The sequence below is a fragment of the Cherax quadricarinatus genome, chromosome 68 (genome assembly GCF_038502225.1).
Source record: "Cherax quadricarinatus isolate ZL_2023a chromosome 68, ASM3850222v1, whole genome shotgun sequence".
NCBI lineage: Eukaryota > Metazoa > Arthropoda > Malacostraca > Decapoda > Parastacidae > Cherax > Cherax quadricarinatus.
The window spans coordinates 16839538-16861585 of NC_091359.1; the positions used below are offsets into that span (position 1 = coordinate 16839538).

Here is a 22048-nt window from a genome sequence, read left to right on the forward strand (position 1 = left end):
CAGTAATTTGAGTCCTTTTGCAATGACCTCCGCCTGGCTGCAGTGTGGAAAATACTGTATATTTTCCGGAAATACGGTAATTTATAGGTAAATAGATGCCCTATATTGTATATTTAAAAGAATTATATTATGAAAAATGGGAAACTGGACCTGCTCCTGCGCAGACGGGGAATCGCCATTTTGGTTTGAATGAGCCAAGTAAACATTAGTGTAATGGGAAGAATTTTTCGTGCTCTAGAGGTTAAAATTGGTCTGACACCTCTCAAATAGGAGGCGAAATTGATGGATGTGCAGTCCTGCATAACTTGAGATATCAGGCGACTGGACAAGACAGCTCCAGGAACCTCAGATAAGTCTGTTATGTTATAGCTCTGGCCAGTTGTTATTTTCATGTATAGACAGTGAGGTTTTCTGAGTATGATACACATTAATCTCCAGTCAAATTGGTGAGTGTTATGATTAAGATATATTCTCCTTCTGTTATATAAATGTGTGTATATACTATAATCTTTTTTTAATTTTAATATACAGTCCACAAATTTATATATTTACCAGCATTCCTGGTGATGTATATTTCATTTAATTAATAGGTCCAGAGCAACTTGTGGATATGACAGTAGTAGGTATCGAAGGGGGACATTTTTTACGACCTAGGTGTCCCAAATTCCTACTTGTCTAACTGATAAATAATAATTATCTATGTTCATTTGCTGTTATGTATATAATGATACATTCAGATAAATGCAATTTTCCACAGTACCTTTGTTCTGAGGCAAGTTTCTCTCCAGAACAAAGCTTGACTGTGAAAGTACCTTTGTTTTGAGGCAAGTTTCTCTCCAGAACAAAGCTTGACTGTGAAAGTACCTTTGTTTTGAGGCAAGTTTCTCTCCAGAACAAAGCTCGACTGTGAAAGTACCTTTGTTTTGAGGCAAGTTTCTCTCCAGAACAAAGCTCGACTGTGAAAGTACCTTTGTTTTGAGGCAAGTTTCTCTCCAGAACAAAGCTCGACTGTGAAAGTACCTTTGTTTTGAGGCAAGTTTCTCTCCAGAACAAAGCTCGACTGTGAAAGTACCTTTGTTTTGAGGCAAGTTTCTCTCCAGAACAAAGCTTGACTGTGAAAGTGTTTCTGTTTTAAGGAAAGTTTCTTTACATCCGGAATGAGATGTTGTCTTCCAAGAACACAAGAATACAGGAAGATTACAGTAGGCCTGCTAGCCCATGCTAGGCAGGTACTCATAATTAAGTTTATTTAGGCACAAGTACAGTTATCATACATAGCATAAATTACATAGGATAACCCCAAAAGTCAAAATGACATATATTTCCATTGGTGGTCTGGTGGCTAAAGCTCCCGCTTCACACACGGAGGGCCCGGGTTCGATTCCCGGCGGGTGGAAATTCCAACACGTTTCCTTACACCTATTGTCCTGTTCACCTAGCAGCAAATAGGTACCTGGGTGTTAGTCGACTGGTGTGGGTCGCATCCTGGGGGACAAGATTAAGGACCCCAATGGAAATAAGTTAGACAGTCCTCGATGACGCACTGACTTTCTTGGGTTATCCTGGGTGGCTAACCCTCCGGGGTTAAAAATCCGAACGAAATCTTATCTTATCTTTTCTTATCTCTTACCGGTCTGACCTATTTTTAAAGCCACGCAAAGTTCTTGCCTCACTGACGCTACCTGAGAGTTTGCTCCACTCATCTACAACATTACTGCCCAACCACTACTTCCCTTTATCCTTTCTAAATTTAGATTTGTTCAACTTTAATATATTTCTGGGAATTCGGTCTTGCTTACACATTTTCTCTGTTCTCTTTATATCCTCTGTATTTATTCCTGTTTTCCATTTGCATACTTCAATTATATCCTCTTTAATTCTATGGCTTTCCAGAGAGAACAAGTTTATTACCTTCAATCTATATTCAGTGAGGTGTTCCGTGGCCTGGTGGCTAAAGCTCTCGCTTCACACGACGAATTTCCGGGTTCGATTCCCAGCGAGGATAGAAACATTGGGCGTGTTTCCTTACACCGGTTGTTTATGTTCACCCATCAGTAAAATGGGTACTTGGGTGTTAGTGGACTGGTGTGGGTCGCATCCTGGGACAGTCTGACATAATTTGCCCGAAATGCTGAGCATAACAAGCGGCTTTCTATATAGTAGTATGTCATTGATGTCAGCTAGACCTGTATACCTTGTACATGTACTTGTAGAAATAAAGGTATTATTATAGGAAAGGTTTTTGATACATGGCATTAACTTCGTAATTCTTCCCTATATTGTCCAGCGTATTTATGTCCATCCTGTAATGTGGAGATCAGAACTGAGCAGCACAATCTAGAAGTATAAATAACTGAAGGACATCCGTTATTTATACTTCTTGATACTAGCCCAAGAATTCCATCATCTTTAGCGTGAAAGAAGAATAATCTTTACCGTTAATATAGCACTTTGCTTTAATTTATATAAGTACATTAGCAGCTAAATTTATGTTTAGTAATAAATAAGCTTTTGACATAGAAACACATAGTCGACTTTTTTTTGTATTATGCTAGGACCAATGATAATACCAAAAGTACAGTTATTATATCTAGTAACATAGGTGCATCTGTACCTAAATAAACCTAACTAAGTCAAAGAGCATAGATTGTTATATGAATGATAGTGTTAGCTGGTGTCCCGTGGCCTGGTAGACAACGCTCTCGCCTCACACTCAGTGTTCGTGGTTCATTCCCCGACCGGGTGGAAACATTGGGTGTTTTTCCTTACACCTGTTGTCCTTGTTCACCTAGCAAGCAAAAAGGTGTGGGTCGCATCCTGGGGGACAAGATTAAAGGACCACAGTGAAAATAAGACAGACAACTCAATGACGCACTAACTTTCTTGGGTTATCCTGGGTTGTCTATCCCTCCAAGTTAAAAATCTTATCCAGTGGAAATATATTACTTTGTCTGACCTTTTTGGGTTATCCTAGGTAATTTACACATGTTACTATGTATGATAATTTGTGTAATTGTGTTTATGTATAACTGTACCGTGGCCTGGTAGCTGAAGCGTTCGTTTCACACAGCGAGGGTCTGGGTTCGATTCCCAGCGAGGGTAGAAACATTGGGCGTGTTTCTTTACCCCGGTTGTCTATGTTCACCCATCAATAAAATGGGAACCTGGGTGTTAGTCGACTGTTGTGGGTCGCATCCTGGGACAAAACTGACCTAATTTGCCCGAAATGCTCAGCATAACAAGCGGCTTTCTATATAGTAGTATGTCATTGTTGTTAACAAGGACTGTAGACCTTGTACATGTACTTGTAAAAGATATTATTATATTATTATTTATTATGAACTTACTTAATCTTAAATATGATAAATGGTTTAAAAAGCCGACAAGTTAAGACTGAGACACTTATGCAACATTCTACAAGATTGATGGACTGAACATATCGACTCCAGGTTGAGGGACTGATTACCTCAAACTCCTCCTCTCCTTACACCTTTCTACTTTGTATTGGAGTGATGAAGCCACTGTGTGGCGAAACGTTTCCTCAATAAAGATTCCCGGTGGCCTGGTGGCTAAAGCTCCCGCTTCACACACGGAGGGCCCGGGTTCGATTCCCGGCGGGTGGAAACATTTCGACACGTTTCCTTACACCTGTTGTCCTGTTCACCTAGCAGCAAATAGGTACCTGGGTGTTAGTCGACTGGTGTGGGTCGCATCCTGGGGGACAAGATTAAGGACCCCAATGGAAATAAGTTAGACAGTCCTCGATGACGCACTGACTTTCTTGGGTTATCCTGGGTGGCTAACCCTCCGGGGTTAAAAATCCGAACAAAATCTTATCTTATCTTATCTTATCTTATCCCTTATGTTGCATGAGTGTCTCAGTCTTTACTCTTAAATACTTTCCTGGCAGGTAAAACGTAGAAATTAATTAATTTTCCGGTATACCCAAGGTACCAGTAGAGAAATAAAAGTGGGGAATATTGCATTATACAACACGTGAGGTACAGGTGCATATATATATAATTTTGATATAATCAGAGTAGTTAAAAATTCGCGCTGATAATATCAGCTGTTGAGGCGTCAGCTGATCCTGCTGACATTTGCTGTATATTATCAAAACACGCTTTAAATTCTGAACCATATCTAAAATATTGTTATTATGATTAATAAAATACAGAAAACATATTTTTTTTTAAATCTTACAAAGTTATATATGATAAAGTTGTAATTAATAACAGCTTAAAAGTTAGTCAAATGCCGCTGCTGTCAACTGGTTATTACTGGCTTGGGAAATCCGTCGTATTAAAGATAACGGGAATAAACTCACTGTTAATATATGTGAGGATAAAGAGGATTTGTAGGTGGATGATGATTAACAAGGTTTAGGGAAGACAGAAGGAATGAGAGAGGGAGGTGAGGCGGCCATCATAATAACAAAGTGCGCGTGGCTGTCCTGACTCACACTTCAAACTTACACTTGAGGACACTCCTGCTGCTACTCTCTCACCCTCAGTATCTCTCTTATGGAACCCTGAACCACATTCCTGCCAGCCATGCCCCCCAAGAACAGAAAAGTGGCCGTGATGGGCTACAGGAGCGTTGGTAAGCCATGTCACTTTTGAGTCGAGTCCTTCAGGTGATTATAGGAGGAAAATATGGGAAGGTGTCCCCCATTGTTTCCTTGTAGGAGTCACCACTAACTTACTCCATAATGGTTATTAAATATAGATTTAAAATGTTGAACCTAATGTATTAAGCAGTATTAAGACGAATATAAAGTTTGTTGATTGAAAGTTTTAAGGGTAATTTAACTAGTTATTATGTAATGTTCTTGGTAATGTCTGGGGAAGATATATTTAATATTGATGGGGATGCTGACTCATCCTTGATATCCCCTGAAGGGAGGTTCCTTGATGCTGGTGAGGGGCTCTTGATCTAGGGAACTGGATCTGTGCTTCAGTTCCCTGAATTAAACCTGAATACCTTCCATACCCCCCCAGGTGCTGTATAATCCTACGGGTTTAGCACTTCCCCATGATTATAATAATCATCCTTGAAATTTAGTGCTTTTCATAAATGTTATTGTTAATTGAAGGGATGTTTGGTATTTGACCTCATGACATTGTCATGAGGTCAAATAAAGGTAGTAGATTTATTTCCACAGGTGTGGATGGTGGATGCTGGGAATGTCATGGAGAGAAAAATCTGTTCCTTAACAGCAACTTAAAATTCAACACCCACATTGGGCACAAAAAAAAAAGTATTCAAATCAGTTGGCATCCTCTCCAAGGTACATTACTATGTACCTCAAACAGTACTACTAGTATTTTATTTGTGCCTGGGGATCCACTCCAGTAAATCATCTACAGCCAATAATAACCCAACAAAAAGTGTCTGTACAAATGATCACCCAGTCTAGTGCCACATAATACATTCCCACACTCTTCAAAAGTCTAAACTTGGGGATTTTACATAAAATTCACACTGCTGTTCGTACTGCATATACAGGACAGTCTTCTGATATCAATCCTGCCCTGAAATTTTTTCTTAATAACTGAAACAGATCTCATAAGCGCAATACTAGACAAAAATCTGTGATATTCCCCATGTCCAACCAACCTATGTAAAAATACAACGTACAAAAGGTCCTAAAATCTGGAACTCTTTGCATGAAGATTACAGACGGTCCCTATCTGCCAACCATCTCAAAGCTACTGTTTAAAAACACCTTACCCTAATGTGTTCCTGACAACTATCTGTTATGTCGAACAAATCACGAAACTTGTCTCTCATCCAATACTATTATCCCTCCAGAATAAAAAAGAAGCACAATACCATGACTGGAACAATACACAATTTACCTGCATATAGGACATTTTGGTATGCCTAACACACGGCCAGCTACACTCGTTTTTGGATTTACTGTACTTGGATACCATTTAATAGTGCTTTTGGAAATTTTTCATATGTTTGACATATTTCCTGTTGGATCATCCAGTATTTTGAATACTTGTATTTTATTATTGGTATAATTGTTTACATATTTTCTATTGCAGGAAAATCTTCATTGTGCATCCAGTTTGTTGATGGCCAGTTTGTTGACAGTTATGACCCAACTATTGAGAACACATTTACGAAGAAACTTAAAGTAAGTAGAATTTATACTTTTCTCCATCAGTCAGTCTAACACTTTTTTGTTAATGTTTAAACTTCAATAAATGTGCTTGGAGCTGCAGTACTTTAAATTTTATTTTGCCCAGCATTTCCCAAAATTTTTACGTAACTGTATTTCACATTATATCCTAAAAATTAGCTGCCCATATTGCATAAAATATAAGTGTGAAAATAACACCAAGGAATGTTTTGTATGATCATAAGGTTAAAGATTTATGGTAGGTGGAAGTGTTTTACTAATTATTCCTTGGGGAGTTTGTGAGCAGTTATTAGGATAGTTTTGGGTCAGTTTTGTCATTACCAAAGAATGAAAAAAAAAAAAGGATCCACTTTTAAATGCTGTATACTGTATTAATATATCTCTAATATCTCTAGAGGCTAATCAAGGTTTTGGCAGACCCCTTGACCAGCGAGATAAAATCAGAGACTAAATGTTAGATAACAATATCACCTGGCTATATTTAACTTGCATAATGCAGTAATTATACTGGGGAAAGTAGATGGAATCCAGGACGGGGTGGCCCTGGCTTGGATACTGAGGATTATAGTGCAGTCCCAGAACCTGCAGAAATTGACAACACACCTCCCAACAATTCTCAACCAAAGGTGAATTTGTGCAAATATTATGCTTGGGGCATCTGTAAGCATGGAATAACAGGGGAAAAAATGGGACATGCAACTTTGACCATCCCAAAAAATGTAGCGACCTCCTGTTTAAAGGAGTGTGTCGTTCTTCTTCCTGTACTTTCTTTCACCCAAAAATGTGCCACTCCTCGGTCCTCCAGAAGCAGTGTTACAACATCGAGTGCCCTGCATACCATCTAAAAGGGACCAGGAGGCACAGACCCCACAAGACAAACAATAGTAGCTACGACAACCCAACTCCAGGTGATTTTTTAGTGGCAGGAAACGAAAAAAGAAAATGGAAGGAAATAACAAAAATAGTCCACCACCTTGGAGCCTTGTTGGACTGGAGGCGCAGCCAGTGGCCACCCATGGCCCTCCAGAATTACAACTACTGATGCCAATAACAAAATCCCCCCAACAAACACAGAATACAACCTCGTTCATATTTGCTAATATACAGGGCCTTAAGCTATCCACCAACAACAAAATACCTTTTATCAGTGGACTTCTAGTGGAGTCTAATGCAATGTTTGCAGCCTTCACAGAGACTCACACAAAAGATCACTTTGACAGTGAAATATGGATAAGTGGTTACAACCTTTTTAGATGCGACAGAAAAAACAGGCAACAAGGGGGGGTTGGCCTGTATGTCAAAGAGTCCCTTATCTGCACGGAGTTGCTGAACACCACAAATGAGGTAGTTGAAGTTCTATCAATAAAGATCGAGAACCAAAACCTAGTCATTGTGGTTGTATACAAGCCACCAGATGCAACCTCCCAACAGTTCAAGGAACAGCTACTGAAAATCGATTACTGTTTGGAAAACCTTCCAGCTCCATCCCCAAACATCGTACTGCTTGGTGATTTCAACCTAAGGCATACAAAATGGAAGAATGTAGCAAATAATGTTATAGCTGAAACAATCCCCGGAGGTAGCGCAGATGAAAGGTCACACACACATGAGCTACTAAGTCTCTGCGAAAAACACACCTTAAGCCAGCAGATAGTGGAGCCAACAAGACTAGAAAACACACTTGACCTTATCTTCACAAATAATGAGGACCTAATAAGAGACATAAGAATATCAAAAACAACTAATTCCGATCACAATCTAATCGAAGTCCAGACGTACATGCATAGGGGTCCTGAACAGCAGAATGCATGTACCTGTGAAGGTGTCTTCACAAAATACAATTTCAACAACAAGAACATCAACTGGGACCAGGTAAACCATGTCCTAAACGAAACATGTTGGGAAGATGTCTTAAATGACATGGATCCAAACCAGTGCCTTGAAAGGATCAACTTCCTGGTAGCCGAAGCATGTTCTAGGCATATTCCCCTAAGAAAGAAGAAGAGCAGGAGTAAACTGGAGAGAAAAAGACGCTCCCTCAACAGAAGACGATGAAGAGTCACTGAGCTCCTCAGGAGTGCTAGAATATCTGATACACGAAAGGAGGCGCTGACCAGGGAAGTGGAAACTATCGAACTTAAGCTAAATGACTCTTACAGGAACCAGGAGAGGCAGGAGGAGCTTAAAGCTATTAGTGAAATTGAAAGAAATTCAAAATATTTCTTTTCATATGCCAAAAACAAGGCAAAAACCACATCTAGTATCGGGCCCTTACTCAGACAGGATGGGACTTACACAGACGACAACAAGGAAATGAGTGAAATATTGAAATCCCAGTACGACTCTGTGTTTAGTGAACCACTAATCGGTCTGAGGATCGACGACCCAAATGATTTCTTCATGAATGAGCCTCAAAACTCCATAAATGTATGCCAGATTTCCGACATTACCCTAACTTCGATAGATTTCGAAAAAGCCATTGACAACATGCCTATGCACTCAGCCCCGGGCCCAGACTCGTGGAACTGTTTTCATTAAGAACTGCAAGAAACCCCTCTCGCGTGCCCTAAGTACACCATGGAGGAGGAGCTTGGACATGGGTGAAATTCCACAGTCACTTAAAACAAAGGATATAGCCCCACTCCATAAAGGTGGCAGCAAAGCATTAGCTAAGAACTATAGACCAATAGCTCTGACATCCCACATCATAAAAATCTTTGAAAGAGTGCTAAGAAGCAGGATTGCAAATCACCTGGATTCCCAAAATCTGCACAATCCAGGGCAACATGGGTTCAGGGCAGGTCACTCCTGCCTCTCACAACTACTGGATCACTATGACATGGCCTTGGATGCACTGGAAGAAAATCAGAATGCAGATGTAATATACACAGACTTTGCAAAAGCATTTGACAAATGCGATCATGGCGTAATAGCCCATAAAATACGTGCTAAAGGAATAACTGGGAAAGTGGGGAGATGGATCTTCAACTTCCTAACAAATCGAACACAAAGAGTAGTCGTCAACAGAGTTAAATCGGAGGCTGCCATAGTGAAGAGCTCTATTCCACAAGGCACAGTACTCGCCCCCATCTTATTCCTTATCCTCATATCAGACATAAACAGAGATATACACCACAGCACCGTATCATCCTTTGCGGATGATACTAGGATCTGCATGAGGCTGTCATCTGCTGAGGACGCGGTTAACCTCCAAGAAGATATAAACAAAGTTTTCCAGTGGGCAACGGTAAACAATATGATGTTCAATGAGGACAAATTCCAACTACTCCGTTATGGAAAACTGGAGGAGATAATAACTAGAACAGAGTATACTACTGACTCCGGCCATACAATAGAGCGGAAAAATAATGTAAGGGACCTGGGAGTAGTAATGTCTGAGGATCTCACTTTCAAGGATCACAACAGTGCCACGATCGCACGTGCAAAGAAAATGATAGGATGGATAATGAGAACTTTCAAAACGAGAGATGCCAAGCCCATGATGATCCTTTTCAAATCACTTGTTCTCTCTAGGCTGGAATACTGCTGTACATTAACATCTCCATACAAAGCAGGTGAAATCGCAGATCTAGAGAGTGTACAGAGATCCTTTACTGCACGTATAAGTTCTGTCAAGCACCTTAACTACTGGGAACGCTTGGAAGCACTTGACTTGTACTCGTTGGAACGCAGGAGGGAGAGATATATCATAATCTACACTTGGAAAATCTTGGAAGGAATGGTCCCAAATCTGCACACAGAAATCACTCCCTACGAAAGTAAAAGACTGGGCAGGCGATGCAAAATGCCGCCAATAAAAAGTAGGGGCGCCATTGGTACACTAAGAGAAAACACCATAAGTGTCCGGGGCCCAAAACTGTTCAACAGCCTCCCATCAAGCATTAGGGGAATTGCCAATAAACCCCTGGCTGCCTTCAAGAGAGAGCTGGACAGATACCTAAAGTCAGTGCCGGATCAGCCGGGCTGTGGCTCGTACGTCGGACTGCGTGCGGCATCAGTAACAGCCTAGTTGATCAGGCCCTGATCCATTGGGAGGCCTGGTCATGGACCGGGCCGCGGGGGCGTTGATCCCCGGAATAACCTCCAGGTAATCCAGGTAATTGAGCTAATACTAAGGGTATGATGCACTCTACAGTACATTACCTTTCTTACACTTCCATTGACTTTAAAGTAATGGAGCACTAGAGAATATATAGCTGTGTGCTACAATTCATAAGGTTATACATGCTATATTTCCTAGGGATTATACTTGCTATATTTCCTAGGAATTATACATGCTGTGATTACTTCATAACACCTTAACAAATACAGTCTGAAAAGTTGGCACCAAGGTGTTGTCAAAACTGTTTAACAAAGCTTGAAGTGGACTTGTTCAAAAAAGTTGCTTTATTACTAAATCATCAGTAAAACACAATTAGGGCCATTGAGGTTACCTTGCAGATCTCTGTAAACACCACTTTATGTATGTATATGTCAAGTTGTGGTAAGAATATGACAAGGTGAGGTGTAGGTGGGAACAGCAACCATGCACTGGTAGAAGCCTTCCATGTCATGTCAGGCATTGTATGACCTATGGGTTCAGTGCTTTTCCCTGATGATGAAAATACCATGCAGATGACAATTTGAAAAAAAAAAATATTTAAATATTTTTGTACAGAGTATTATAATGTCTGGCATGACGGTCTTAATGGAATTTTGACATTTTGTACACTAGAGTAGTTAGAAATAGTTTGAGATGATTTTCTAAGTAGACATCGAATATCTTGAATTGATCAAAATTCATAAAATATTAGCTTTGGTATAAAACTGTTTGTGTAAATTCAGTGGTTCATTCAGAAGTTGCATTCCAGGTATTTGTCACTTCATCGTCTTTGTAACGGATCTTGGCAAATTTTATTATTATTTTTGCAAGGCCTGCTTTTCTGTCAATACTTTTTTTTTTTTTTTACACCAGCCATTTCCCACCAAGGCAGGGTGGCCTGAAAAAGAAAAAGTTTCATCATCATTCACTCCATCACTGTCTTGCCAGAGGCACACTTACACTACAGTTATAAAACTGCAACATTAACACCCTTCCTTTAGAGTGCAGACACTGTACTTCCCATCTCCAGGACTCGATTCCGGCATGCCGGTTTCCCTGTATCCCTTCATAAATGTTACCCTGCTTACACGCCAACAGCACGTCAAGTCCTAAAAACCATTTGTCTCCATTCGCTCCTGTCTAACACACTCACGCACGCTTGTTGGAATTCCAAGCCCCTCGCACACAAAACCTCCTTTACCCCTTCCCTCCAACCTTTCCTAGGTTGACACCTACCCCGCCTTCCCTCCACTACAGATTTATATACTTTCGAAGTCATTCTATTTCGTTCCATCCTCTGCAAGTCCAAACCATCTCAGTAACCCCACCTCAGCCCTCTGGATAATAGTTTTGGTAATCCCACACCCCCTATTCTTCAAACTACAGATTCTGTGCATTATATTCACACCACACATTGCCCTCAGACATGACGTCTCCACTGCCTCCACCTTGTTGCAACATTCACGTCCCATGCCTCACCCACATAAGAGCGTTGGTATAACTATACTCTCATACATTCCCCTCTTTGCTTTCATGGATAAAGTTCTTTGTCTCCACAGACTCAGTGCACCACTCACCTTTTTCCCCCTTGTCAATTCTGATTCGCCTTGTCTTTCATAGACCCATCTGCTGACACATCCACTCCCAAATATCTGAACACACTCACCTCCTCCATACTCTCTCCCTCCAATCTGATATCCAATCTTCTGTTACCTAATTTTTTTTGTTATCCTCATCACCTTACTCTTTCCTATATTCACTTTTAACTTCATTCTTTTACATACCCTACCAGACTCATCAACCAACCTCTGCAACTTCTCTTCAGAATCTTCCAAAAGCACAGTGTCATCAGCAAAGAGCAACTGTGACAACACCCACTTTGTGTTAGATTCTTTATCTTTTAGCCCCACACCTCTTGCCAACACCCGAACATTTACTTCTCTTACTACTCCGTCTATAAATATAGTGAACAACCATGGTGACGTCACACATCCCTGTCTAAGGCTTGCTTTTACTGGGAAATGATCCCTTCCCCCTCGCCTACATACTCTAACCTGAGCCTCACTATCCTCGTAAAAACTTTTCACTGCTTTCAATAAACTACCTCCTATTCTATACATTTGCAGCATCTACCACATTGCCTCCCTAACCACCCTATCATATGCCTTTTCCAAATCCATAAATGCCACAAAAATCTATGTTCACCTATGTGTTTCACTGCAAACACTTGGTCTACACAGCCCCTACCTTTCCTAAAGCCTCTGCTATCCTGCTCTCTTTTGTCCCCTTAGCCTTTGTACAAAAGAACTATGCATGCTCTCTGCCAAACCCTAGGTACCTTACCCTCTTCCATACATTTATTAAATAAAAACACTAACCACTCCAAAAATATATCCCCACCTGCTTTTAACATTTCTATCTTTATCCCATCAATCCCAGCTGCTTTACCCCCTTTCATTCTACCCACTGCCTCACAAACTTCCCCCACACTCACAACTGGTTCTTCCTCACTCCTATAAGATGTTATTCCTCCTTGCCCTATACACAAAATCACAGCTTCCCTATCTTCATCAACATTTAACAATTCCTCAAAATATTCCCTCCATCTTCCCGATAAATCTAACTCTCCATTTAACCCTTTGACTGTCGTAGGCCCCTTTCTGATACTGTCATTCTATGTCGATAAATTTTTGGAAAAAAGAAAAATTATTTTTTCTTATGAAATTATAGAGAATCTTTTCCCAATTGTAATGGCATCAAAAGTACGAAATTTGGTCAAAAACTTACGGAATTATGCTCCCACGAAGTTAGCAGTCTCAGCGACATATACGCATCGGTGATTTCGCCGACTTTGAGCCCTGCTTTTGGCCAATTCCATTGTTCCAGTTGACCAAACTCATAGCTGTTTCTTTAGAACTACATTTTTTCTATCAGTTGAGTACAAGAAACCGCCCATTTACCGATCTGAACTACCCAGTGAAGTGGTCAGAAATTGGCAATTTGGCCAATTTCACACAAATTAAAAAAGATGCCGATTTCAAAATAGGGTCCAGAATAAATAATGTAGACATTCTTGGCACTAAAATAACATATCCTCTGTTCATTAGTCACGTCTCTAGGCCCCTCTTATATTACTATTGCTTTCTATTTTGACTTTTTATTCATACAAAAAAATACAAAATTTACTGTTATGCAGATTACTGCATTATTGTAAAAATGGTATAAATAATATCAGTGCACTAGTGAAAGAATATTAGACTCCCCAGTTGAAGTGTATTGGACGTGTGGTGTGATTTGCTTACTCCTGAACATTGGTAAAATTAGAACATTTCCGCTACTTTGAGCTCAATTTCAAGGTCGTTTTCATCGTGAAAGTAATCAAAATCATCTTTATTTCTGTAATGTTTTCCATTTTATCACATGAGACCATGAAAACGAGAATACAACGATTTTTATGTGGTGCACACTGACCACACAAACCCATTCTCTCACATGTGGGCTTACCAACTTTCTCCCGCTTGATTTAAAGCCGCTAGAATTTACGCGTATAAATACATCGGAAACAGTGGTGCGTAAGACATATATATACAACCAAAACAGTCAAAGGGTTAAGAACTCTCCTCTCCTATTTTTAACTAACAAATTCATTCTTTCCTTAGGCTTTCTCAATTTATTAATCTCACTCCAAAACTTTATTTTCATCAGAATTTGTTGATAATCTCTCACCCGCTCTCTCATTTCCTCTCTTTTTACATTGCTTCACCACTCTCTTAACCTCTCTTTCTTTCCATATACTCCTCCTGCCTTGCATCACTTCTACTTTGTAAAAACCTCTCATATGCTAACTTTTTCTCTTACATCTCTTTACATCATCATTCCACTAATCACTCTTCTTCCCCCCCCCCCCCATACCCACTTTCCTGTAATCACAAACTTCTGCTGAACACTCATGTACTACCCTATTGCCTGTATTCTCACTAGCTCATCTGTCCTCCAACAGTTGTTTATATCTTACCCTAACTGCCTCCTCCTCTAGTTTATAAACCTTCACTTCTCTCTTACTTGCTGCTTCTATTTTCCTTGTATCCCATCTACCTTTTACTCTCACTGTAATACAGCTACAAAATGATCTGATATATCTGTTGCCGCTCTATAAACATGTACGTCCTGAAGTCTATCCAACAATCTTTTATCTACCAATACGTTGTCCATTTTTGCCTTACATCATATCTTGTATACTTATTTGTCCTCTTTTTCTTAAAATATGTGTTACCTATAACCAAACCCCCTTCTTTACAAAAATCAATCAAATGCTCCCCATTATCATTTACACCTGGCACCCCAAACTTACCTACCACACCCTCTCTAAATGCTTCTCCTACTTTAGCATTTAGGTCCCCTACCACAATTACTTTTTTTTTTTTTTTTTTCTTGTGTATACTTTTGTATACTGTATATGGTACAGACTTCCATTTCACACTCATATAATGTATTCATTTTAAAGATCATCAAGAATTAATGTAAGGTACAGTTTTATCCACATAAATGAAAGCAGTGTATAAAGCTGAAACAAATACATATATAGTTTTACTAGGGTATGGCATTTGACAGAATACAGTATAGGATAGTGAAAAATTCCCGGAAATTAAAATTGAAGTAGAGAGCTTTTTTTTTTATAGGTAATAGGTTGGTAGACATCAGCAGTCCAAGGAGGTACTGTACTGTCATATTGCTGTATGAGTACAAAATGGAATCCTGTTAATTATCTTGCACCCTGGCCTGATTGCTGGCTGTTTCTTTTTTCTTTCTTTAAGAACATTTGACTGACAAATCCAGCAGTTATATTTGTACTCAGTACGTATAATACACTTACCTTCATATTGCATTCATAATAGCTCTTTATTCTTGCGGTGTACATTATTGCCTTTCTAATTTAGGAGGCATGGTCAGGGACTTAACTGAGGCCAATGATCCCAGAACCATTAATAACACATTCTGAATGTTGAAAATATGTGTAATTTGATTTCACTGTTCTGAATCAGTTTCGGGGTCCAGACCCCCGATCTGAAACTTGTCCACAGGGTCCAAGAATTTTCAAAACTAAATTTTTGTTATTTTTTCTTATGAAATGATAATCTTTTTCTGAAGGTAATAAAACAAAAGGTATGAAATTTGATGGAAAATTGACGAAATTACGCTATCACAAATTTTTGCTGCTTCAGCGATATTTACACATCGGTGATTTTTGCCCACTTTGACTCTTATTTTAGGCCAATTACATTGTTCAAGTCGACCAAAATCTTAGCTATTTCACTAGTATGCCTTCTTTTTTATCAATTGAGCACAAGAAACTTCCCAGTCAACTGTTTCAAATACACAGTAAAGTGGTCAGAAATTGGTAATTTGGCCAATTTCACACGAAGTTCCAAATATTCTAATTTCAAAACAGGGTCCAGAATAAACAATGCAGGCATTCCTGGCACTAAAGTAACATTTCCTCTGTTTATTAGTTCCGTTTCCAGGCTTTACTCGTGAATTCCATTTTCATTTTTTATTCACACTATGAATTTTTATTCACACCAAAAAACAGAAGATTTACTGTTATGCATTATTATAATAATTGTATAATTAATATCATTGCATTCATGAATGCATATTAGACCCACTAGCTGACATGTATTGGATACGTGATGTGATTTGTTTACTCTTGAACATCTACAAAAATCGAACGTTTCTGCTACTTTGAGCTCAGTTTCAAGCTATTTTCAGTTCTAAAGCCAGTTAAAATCATCTCTATTATAATATATCTTCCACTCTATCAAATGAATGCAACCATTACAACCATATGAAAATACACTGCAAAGTCGTTGCTTTACTCCAGAAACACAGTGTTTTTTTTTTTCTCATGCACTGTGTGCTGCAGAATTTTTTTTATATGGTGCACACTTTCATCCTAGATGCAATCTCTCATATCTAGGCCCAAATTTATCACTCACAGCTTATCTGAGTGAGCTGAGCTCATCACGTGTTGACCCTGGCTTCAAAGCAGTAGAACTACGGCATGAACTCTCAAACGGTTAAAGCGCGAGGTATATTGTTTGTCGGGCAATGTACTGTATTTCATCAGTTTGATGATGCAGTGTAGTGTTAATATTAATTCTTTCATGAAGTTTTCTTTTTATGGTTTATCCAATTTATTTTAAATTTAGAAAATGCATACTTGATCTTACATTGTGTTCTGTGATGTATTAGATTACAGTATTTTGAGATGAATGTTGCTCTTGTTGCAGTTATGAGAACCTCTGTCTTTAGTGAATCACTTTAGATTTAAAAACATCTTTTGACACATCATAAATGGAAACAGGACACTTCAGTGATTGCCTCTTGGTAGTTAATTTAAAACCTGTTATTAACTTGTTTTCTTGTGTGCTATTACTTACGGCAGATACTCTTAAGACACTGTGACCTGTAGTGAAGTGGTCAGCGCAATCGACTCACAACCAAAAGGTTTCGGATTCGAATCCTAGACAGGGCAAGATGTATGGGCAAGTCTCCGTACACCCGCTGATCCCGTTCACCTAGCAGTAAATAGGTACCTGGGTGTTAGTCGACTGTTGTGGGTCGCATCCTGAAAATGGGCAAATGCTTGATTTGGTTACATCGATAAGCCATTAGCTTCCTGTCCCTGAGACATGGGTATACCATATACAAGGAGTGGTAATATGCTTATACATGAAGTACTTTTTCCACTTGTGTATTCCTTGTCAAAATACTAATCTGTTTACTATGGTCATTTATGGTGTGTTGGGGTAAGGCATTTCTTTATGCCCTTTCTTCAGCCTTTGTTATATTCTACATATTTTGTTGGATGTCCAAGTCCTCATACAAAACCTCATTTACATGCTCCTCTCTCCAACCTTGTCTACCTTCTATACCTCCCTCCACTGCAGATTTATGCACATTCCAAGTCATTCTATTTTGCCCCATCCTCTTTAAATGTCCAAACCATCTTAAGTTACTCCTCAGTCTTCTGGATAATACTTTTAGTAACCCCCAAACCTAATTTCCAAACTTTGATTATTTTTTTTTGTATAAAATTCTGAGAGCAATGTGTGTGGTGTGAATATTATGCAGAAGATTTGATGCTTGAAGATTAGGAGATAGGAGGTTCAGAATTATAAAAAATATTATCCAGAGGGCTACAGATGAGTTGTTGAGGAGGGTTGGACATATACAGAAGTTGTAGCAAAGTAGAATGACCTAGTGTATAAATCTGGAGTGTAGTGAAGGGTAAGTAGGGGTAGGGGTCACACTACAAAAGGTTGGAGAAGCAGTTAAAAGAATAAAGAGTAAAGATTTTATTTCTTTGCAAAGGCTACAGTGTGTAATTACAATTTTGAGTTGTTAAGTACAAAGAAAACCACTATCATGCTGGGGCATTTTGGGCAGACTAATCCTTGTACATAATAACTACTTAAGTTTAGACAAGATGAGAATGGTTAACCTTTTAATAAATCTTTATTTTGCCTTAATACTAATGCGAGGTAGTCGAGGTGGAGGTTTATGGAATAATAATTTTGAAGTTGCACATAATAAAAAAATATTACAATTAATAGTTCAAACAGCAATATTTTATGGATTGGCAGATGTTTTAATGGACTAAAAATCATATAATATTTGGGAGAATTGCTTTAAACTGATTAGAAGTTTTGGTTGGTTTGGTTAGTATTGAGAGATGATTCTTAAGCATAGCCCTAAATTTGTATGTAGTCAGGGGATTCTTTACTGGCTCAGGTAGTGAATTCCAGATCTTCAGGCCCTTTATGTGCATTGCATTTTTGCAGTGTCAGACTGACACGAGGTATGTCAAAGAGTGCTTTGTGCCTTGTATTGTGACTGTGCATTCTGTTGTAGCTATGAAAGAGAAGTATAAGTGGAGGGTTTATATTGGAGTTTAATGTTCTGTATGTAGTAGGTGCAATAATATGAGTGTATGCCTAGTATATTTAGTACATTCAGGCTTTGGAAAAGTGGTGGGGTGTGCTGTCTGGCACAGGAGCTGGTAATCATTCACACAGCAGCTTTATTTTTGGGGTTATTAAAGGTTTAAGGTGGTTGGCTGTGGTTGATCCCCAGGCACAAATACCATAGGTGAGGCAGGGATATATAAAGAGTGGTATAGGGTAAGGAGTGTCATTTGGGGTACATAGTACCGTATCTTGGAAAGGATACCTACTGATTTGGAAATTTTCTTGGATATATGCTGGATGTGGTAATGAAATTTAAGATTAGTCAAGGTGAAGACCTAGAAATTTACCCTCAATTTGTCTTGTAATGAGGGAACTGTGCAAGAAAGGTATAATGTACCGACAACATGAAAGTTTAGACACATATGCAACATCTGGATATCTTTATTGTAGACGTTTCGCCATCCGGTGGCTTTATCAATACAGATTCTAGGACATAATTAGAAGAAAGTAGAACTATATACAAAAGATGAGGTAATCAGTCCCTCAGCCTTGGAGTTAGTGTTCACAGCATCGTGGTGGAGGAGAATCTGGAGCAAAGGCAAGAAGACTGGCAGTTATACAGTATAGGCGTCAGTGGATAAGGACGTGTAGCAGACGAGGGCATAGTCACTGGTAGGCGGGATTCCCCAGTGGAAGTAGGTCCTACCCAAAGGGATGGGTTAGTTGTCGCAGCTGTGAAGAAGGTCTTGTAGATGTCCTCTGAACCAGGATTCCATGATGTTGCAGTGTTTGACAAATTGCGGCCTATATAACCGCCAGTCTTCTTGCCTTTGCTCCAGATTCTCCTCCACCATGATGCTGTGAACACTAACTCCAAGGCTGAGGGACTGATTACCTCATCTTTTGTATATAGTTCTACTTTCTTCTAATTTTTATGTCCTAGAATCTGTATTGATAAAGCCACTGGATGGCGAAACGTCTACAATAAAGATATCTAGATGTTGCATATGTGTCTAAACTTTCACAATGAGGGAACTACTTATTGATATATTAAGTTGGATATTTAAGACTGTTTCCAAACAGCATGAAGTATGTTTTGTCTGTTTAGAGTGAGTTTGTTGGTCATCATCCAAGTAGGTATTTTTTGCAACTACTGTAGTTGTTTACAGTGTCTAACTATAGCTAGGGTTAAATGGGAGTAGACGTAAGTAGTGTCGTCTGTGAATAGAACTGATTTAAGGAGTTGAGATGCATTGGGGAGATCATTGATGTAGATGAGAAAGAGGAGTGGGTCTAGGACACTACCTTGGGGCACTCCAACAATACAGGCTGGACAGAGGATTTGAATCCATTTGCTTATACATACTGGTGTCTGTTGTTAAGATAAGATTTTAGGTAATCGAGGGAATGTCCTCTGATGCCATAATAATTTAGTTTTAGGTGCAGGAGATTGTGGTCCACTGTATCAGATGCTTTCCATAGGTCAATGAAGAGCCTCAATGGATATTCATTTTTATTGAGGGCTGTATATAATCAAGCATTTGTATAAAAACATCATTCATACTTTTTTTTTAGTCTAAACCCAAACTGGCAAGGGTTAAGTATGTTGTTGGATATAAGGTAGGAGTAAAGTTGTTAGTGTATTATGTATTTTTTTTTTAACATTTTAGAAAGTAAGGGCAAGTTTGATACAGGTCTGTAGTTGTTCAGATCATTTGGGTCACCTCTTTTGAGGATCGGGGTAACCCTTGCTGTTTTGAGTTTGGATGGGAAGGTTGAGGACTTGACATATTTGTTAAACAGTGTTGCAATACTGGGTGACAGCACATTCACAGCTTTTTCATATATGAATGGTGGCAAGTTATTTAGATTTGCCTTTTTTTTTTTTTTTTTTTTTTTTTTTTTTTTTTTATTATTTTTTTTTTTTTTTTTTTTTTTTTTAATGATTTTATATGCAAAGGGCTTGGACATCCAATAGGCATGTGTGAGCATGATAGGAGTGAGTGGAAGTGTTTTTTATGACTCTATGTGCTGTTGGAGTGTAGGCAAGGCAACATTTATGAAGGAATTCAGGGAAACCAGTTAGCTGGACTTGAGTCCTGGAGGTGGGAAGTACAGTTCCTGCAATCCAATGGAAGGGTGGGGATATTGCAGTTTGGATGGGCATCTGAACTGTAGTATTGGTGTGCCTCTGGCAAGACAGTGATGGAATGAGTGATGGTGAAAGTGTTTCTTCTTTTTCGGGTCACCCTACCTCGGTAGGAGTCAGCCAGTTTGTTAAACAAAAAAAGGGGAAACAAAGGAATTAAAGCTAATTATTAGCAGTGCACACTGGTATGCTCTGCTGGCTAATTTCAAGGAATGACTTAACAGTGATGCTATTTTACCAGTAAGTGCTCTTGATTGTTGAAATTGCTTTTTCCTTGACATTAAATAGGTAAGGCTTTACTTTTTTTTTTTTTTTTTGTGAGATTCAGCCTTGAATAATCTTCATATGTTTAGCTATTTTCTTAACTAATATTATTTAGGGGAGATAAAGACAACAGATGCCTCCAAGCTCCGTACAGAAACTGTAACGTTGATCATGACATGATTGTTTCTGCATGTATTCATTAATAATAATAGTTAATAATAATTAATAGTTGTAATAAGTAATTAATTTTTATAATTCAGACTGCATAACTTAATAACCCTTTGAGGGTCGACAGGCCCTCTCCGAAACTCGTTCTCAGGGTTGGCCAAATTTAAAAAAAAAAAAAATTATTTTCTCTTATGAAAAGATAGAGAATCTTTTCCCGATCATAACGACACCAAAAGTTTGAAATTTGATAGAAAACTTACGGAATTATGCTCTCGCAAAGTTAGCGGTCTCAGCGATGTTTACGGATCGGCGATTTTGCCCACTTTGAGCCCCATTTTCGGCCAATTTCACTGTACTAGTCGACAAAAAACATGAATATTTCGCTAGAACTCCATTTTTTCTATCGAATGGGTGCAAGAAACCACCCATTTATAAACTCAACTATCCAGTACAGTGGTCAGAATTTAGCAATTTTGCCAATTTCACACAAATTTCAAAAGATGCCAATTTCGGAATAGGGTCCAGAATAAACAAGAAAGATATTCCTGGCACTAAAATGACATTTCCTCTAGTCATTAGTCACGTCTCAAGGCCCCTCTTATATTCTTTTGCTTTCCACTTTGAATTTTTATTCTCACAAAAAATATAAGATTTACTGTTATGCAGACTACTGCATTAGTGTAAAAAATGGTATAAATATTATTGGTGCACTTGTGAAAGAATATTAGACTCACCAGTTGACGTGTATTGCACGCTTGGCACGATTTGTTTACTTTTGAAGTTTGGTAAAAATCGAACATTTCTGCTACTTTGAGCTCAATTTCAAGGCACCTTTCATTGTAAAACCAGTCAAAATCATCTCAATTTCAGTAATATGTCTCCCATTCTATAAAATGAGACCAAGAAAACTAGAATACAACAATAAATACTATACGAAAATACACTGCAAAGTCGCTGATTTATTAAAAAAAATGGAAAATTTTTTTTTTTTTCTCATTATACACCGTGTGCTGCAGGATTTTTTTTAGACTGTGCACACTGACCACATAGACCCATTCTTTCATATGAAGGCCTACCAGCTTTCTCCCACTAGATTTGAGGTCGCTAGAATTTATGAGTACTAGTACGTCAAAAACCCCTACGCGTAAGACGTACTAGTACGACGAAAACCCTCAAAGGGTTAATTACAGAAACATAGTGCACTTCGAGCAATCAAAATAGCTTCCAGTAAAATAGCTGTT

At 38.8% G+C, this 22048-nt stretch overlaps 1 protein-coding gene across 1 annotated transcript in view; it reads left to right on the forward strand.

Moving 5' to 3' along the window:
- The first annotated feature begins 4322 nt into the window (after nt 1–4322).
- Nucleotides 4323–22048, forward strand: part of Rheb (Ras homolog enriched in brain) — a 28903-nt gene continuing 11177 nt past the window's right edge. The window contains exons 1-2 of the mRNA XM_053789591.2: nt 4323–4602; nt 6057–6148. Coding sequence (XP_053645566.1) covers nt 4554–4602; nt 6057–6148 — 141 coding nt within the window. The 5' untranslated portion in view covers nt 4323–4553. The remainder of the gene's footprint in view (nt 4603–6056; nt 6149–22048) is intronic.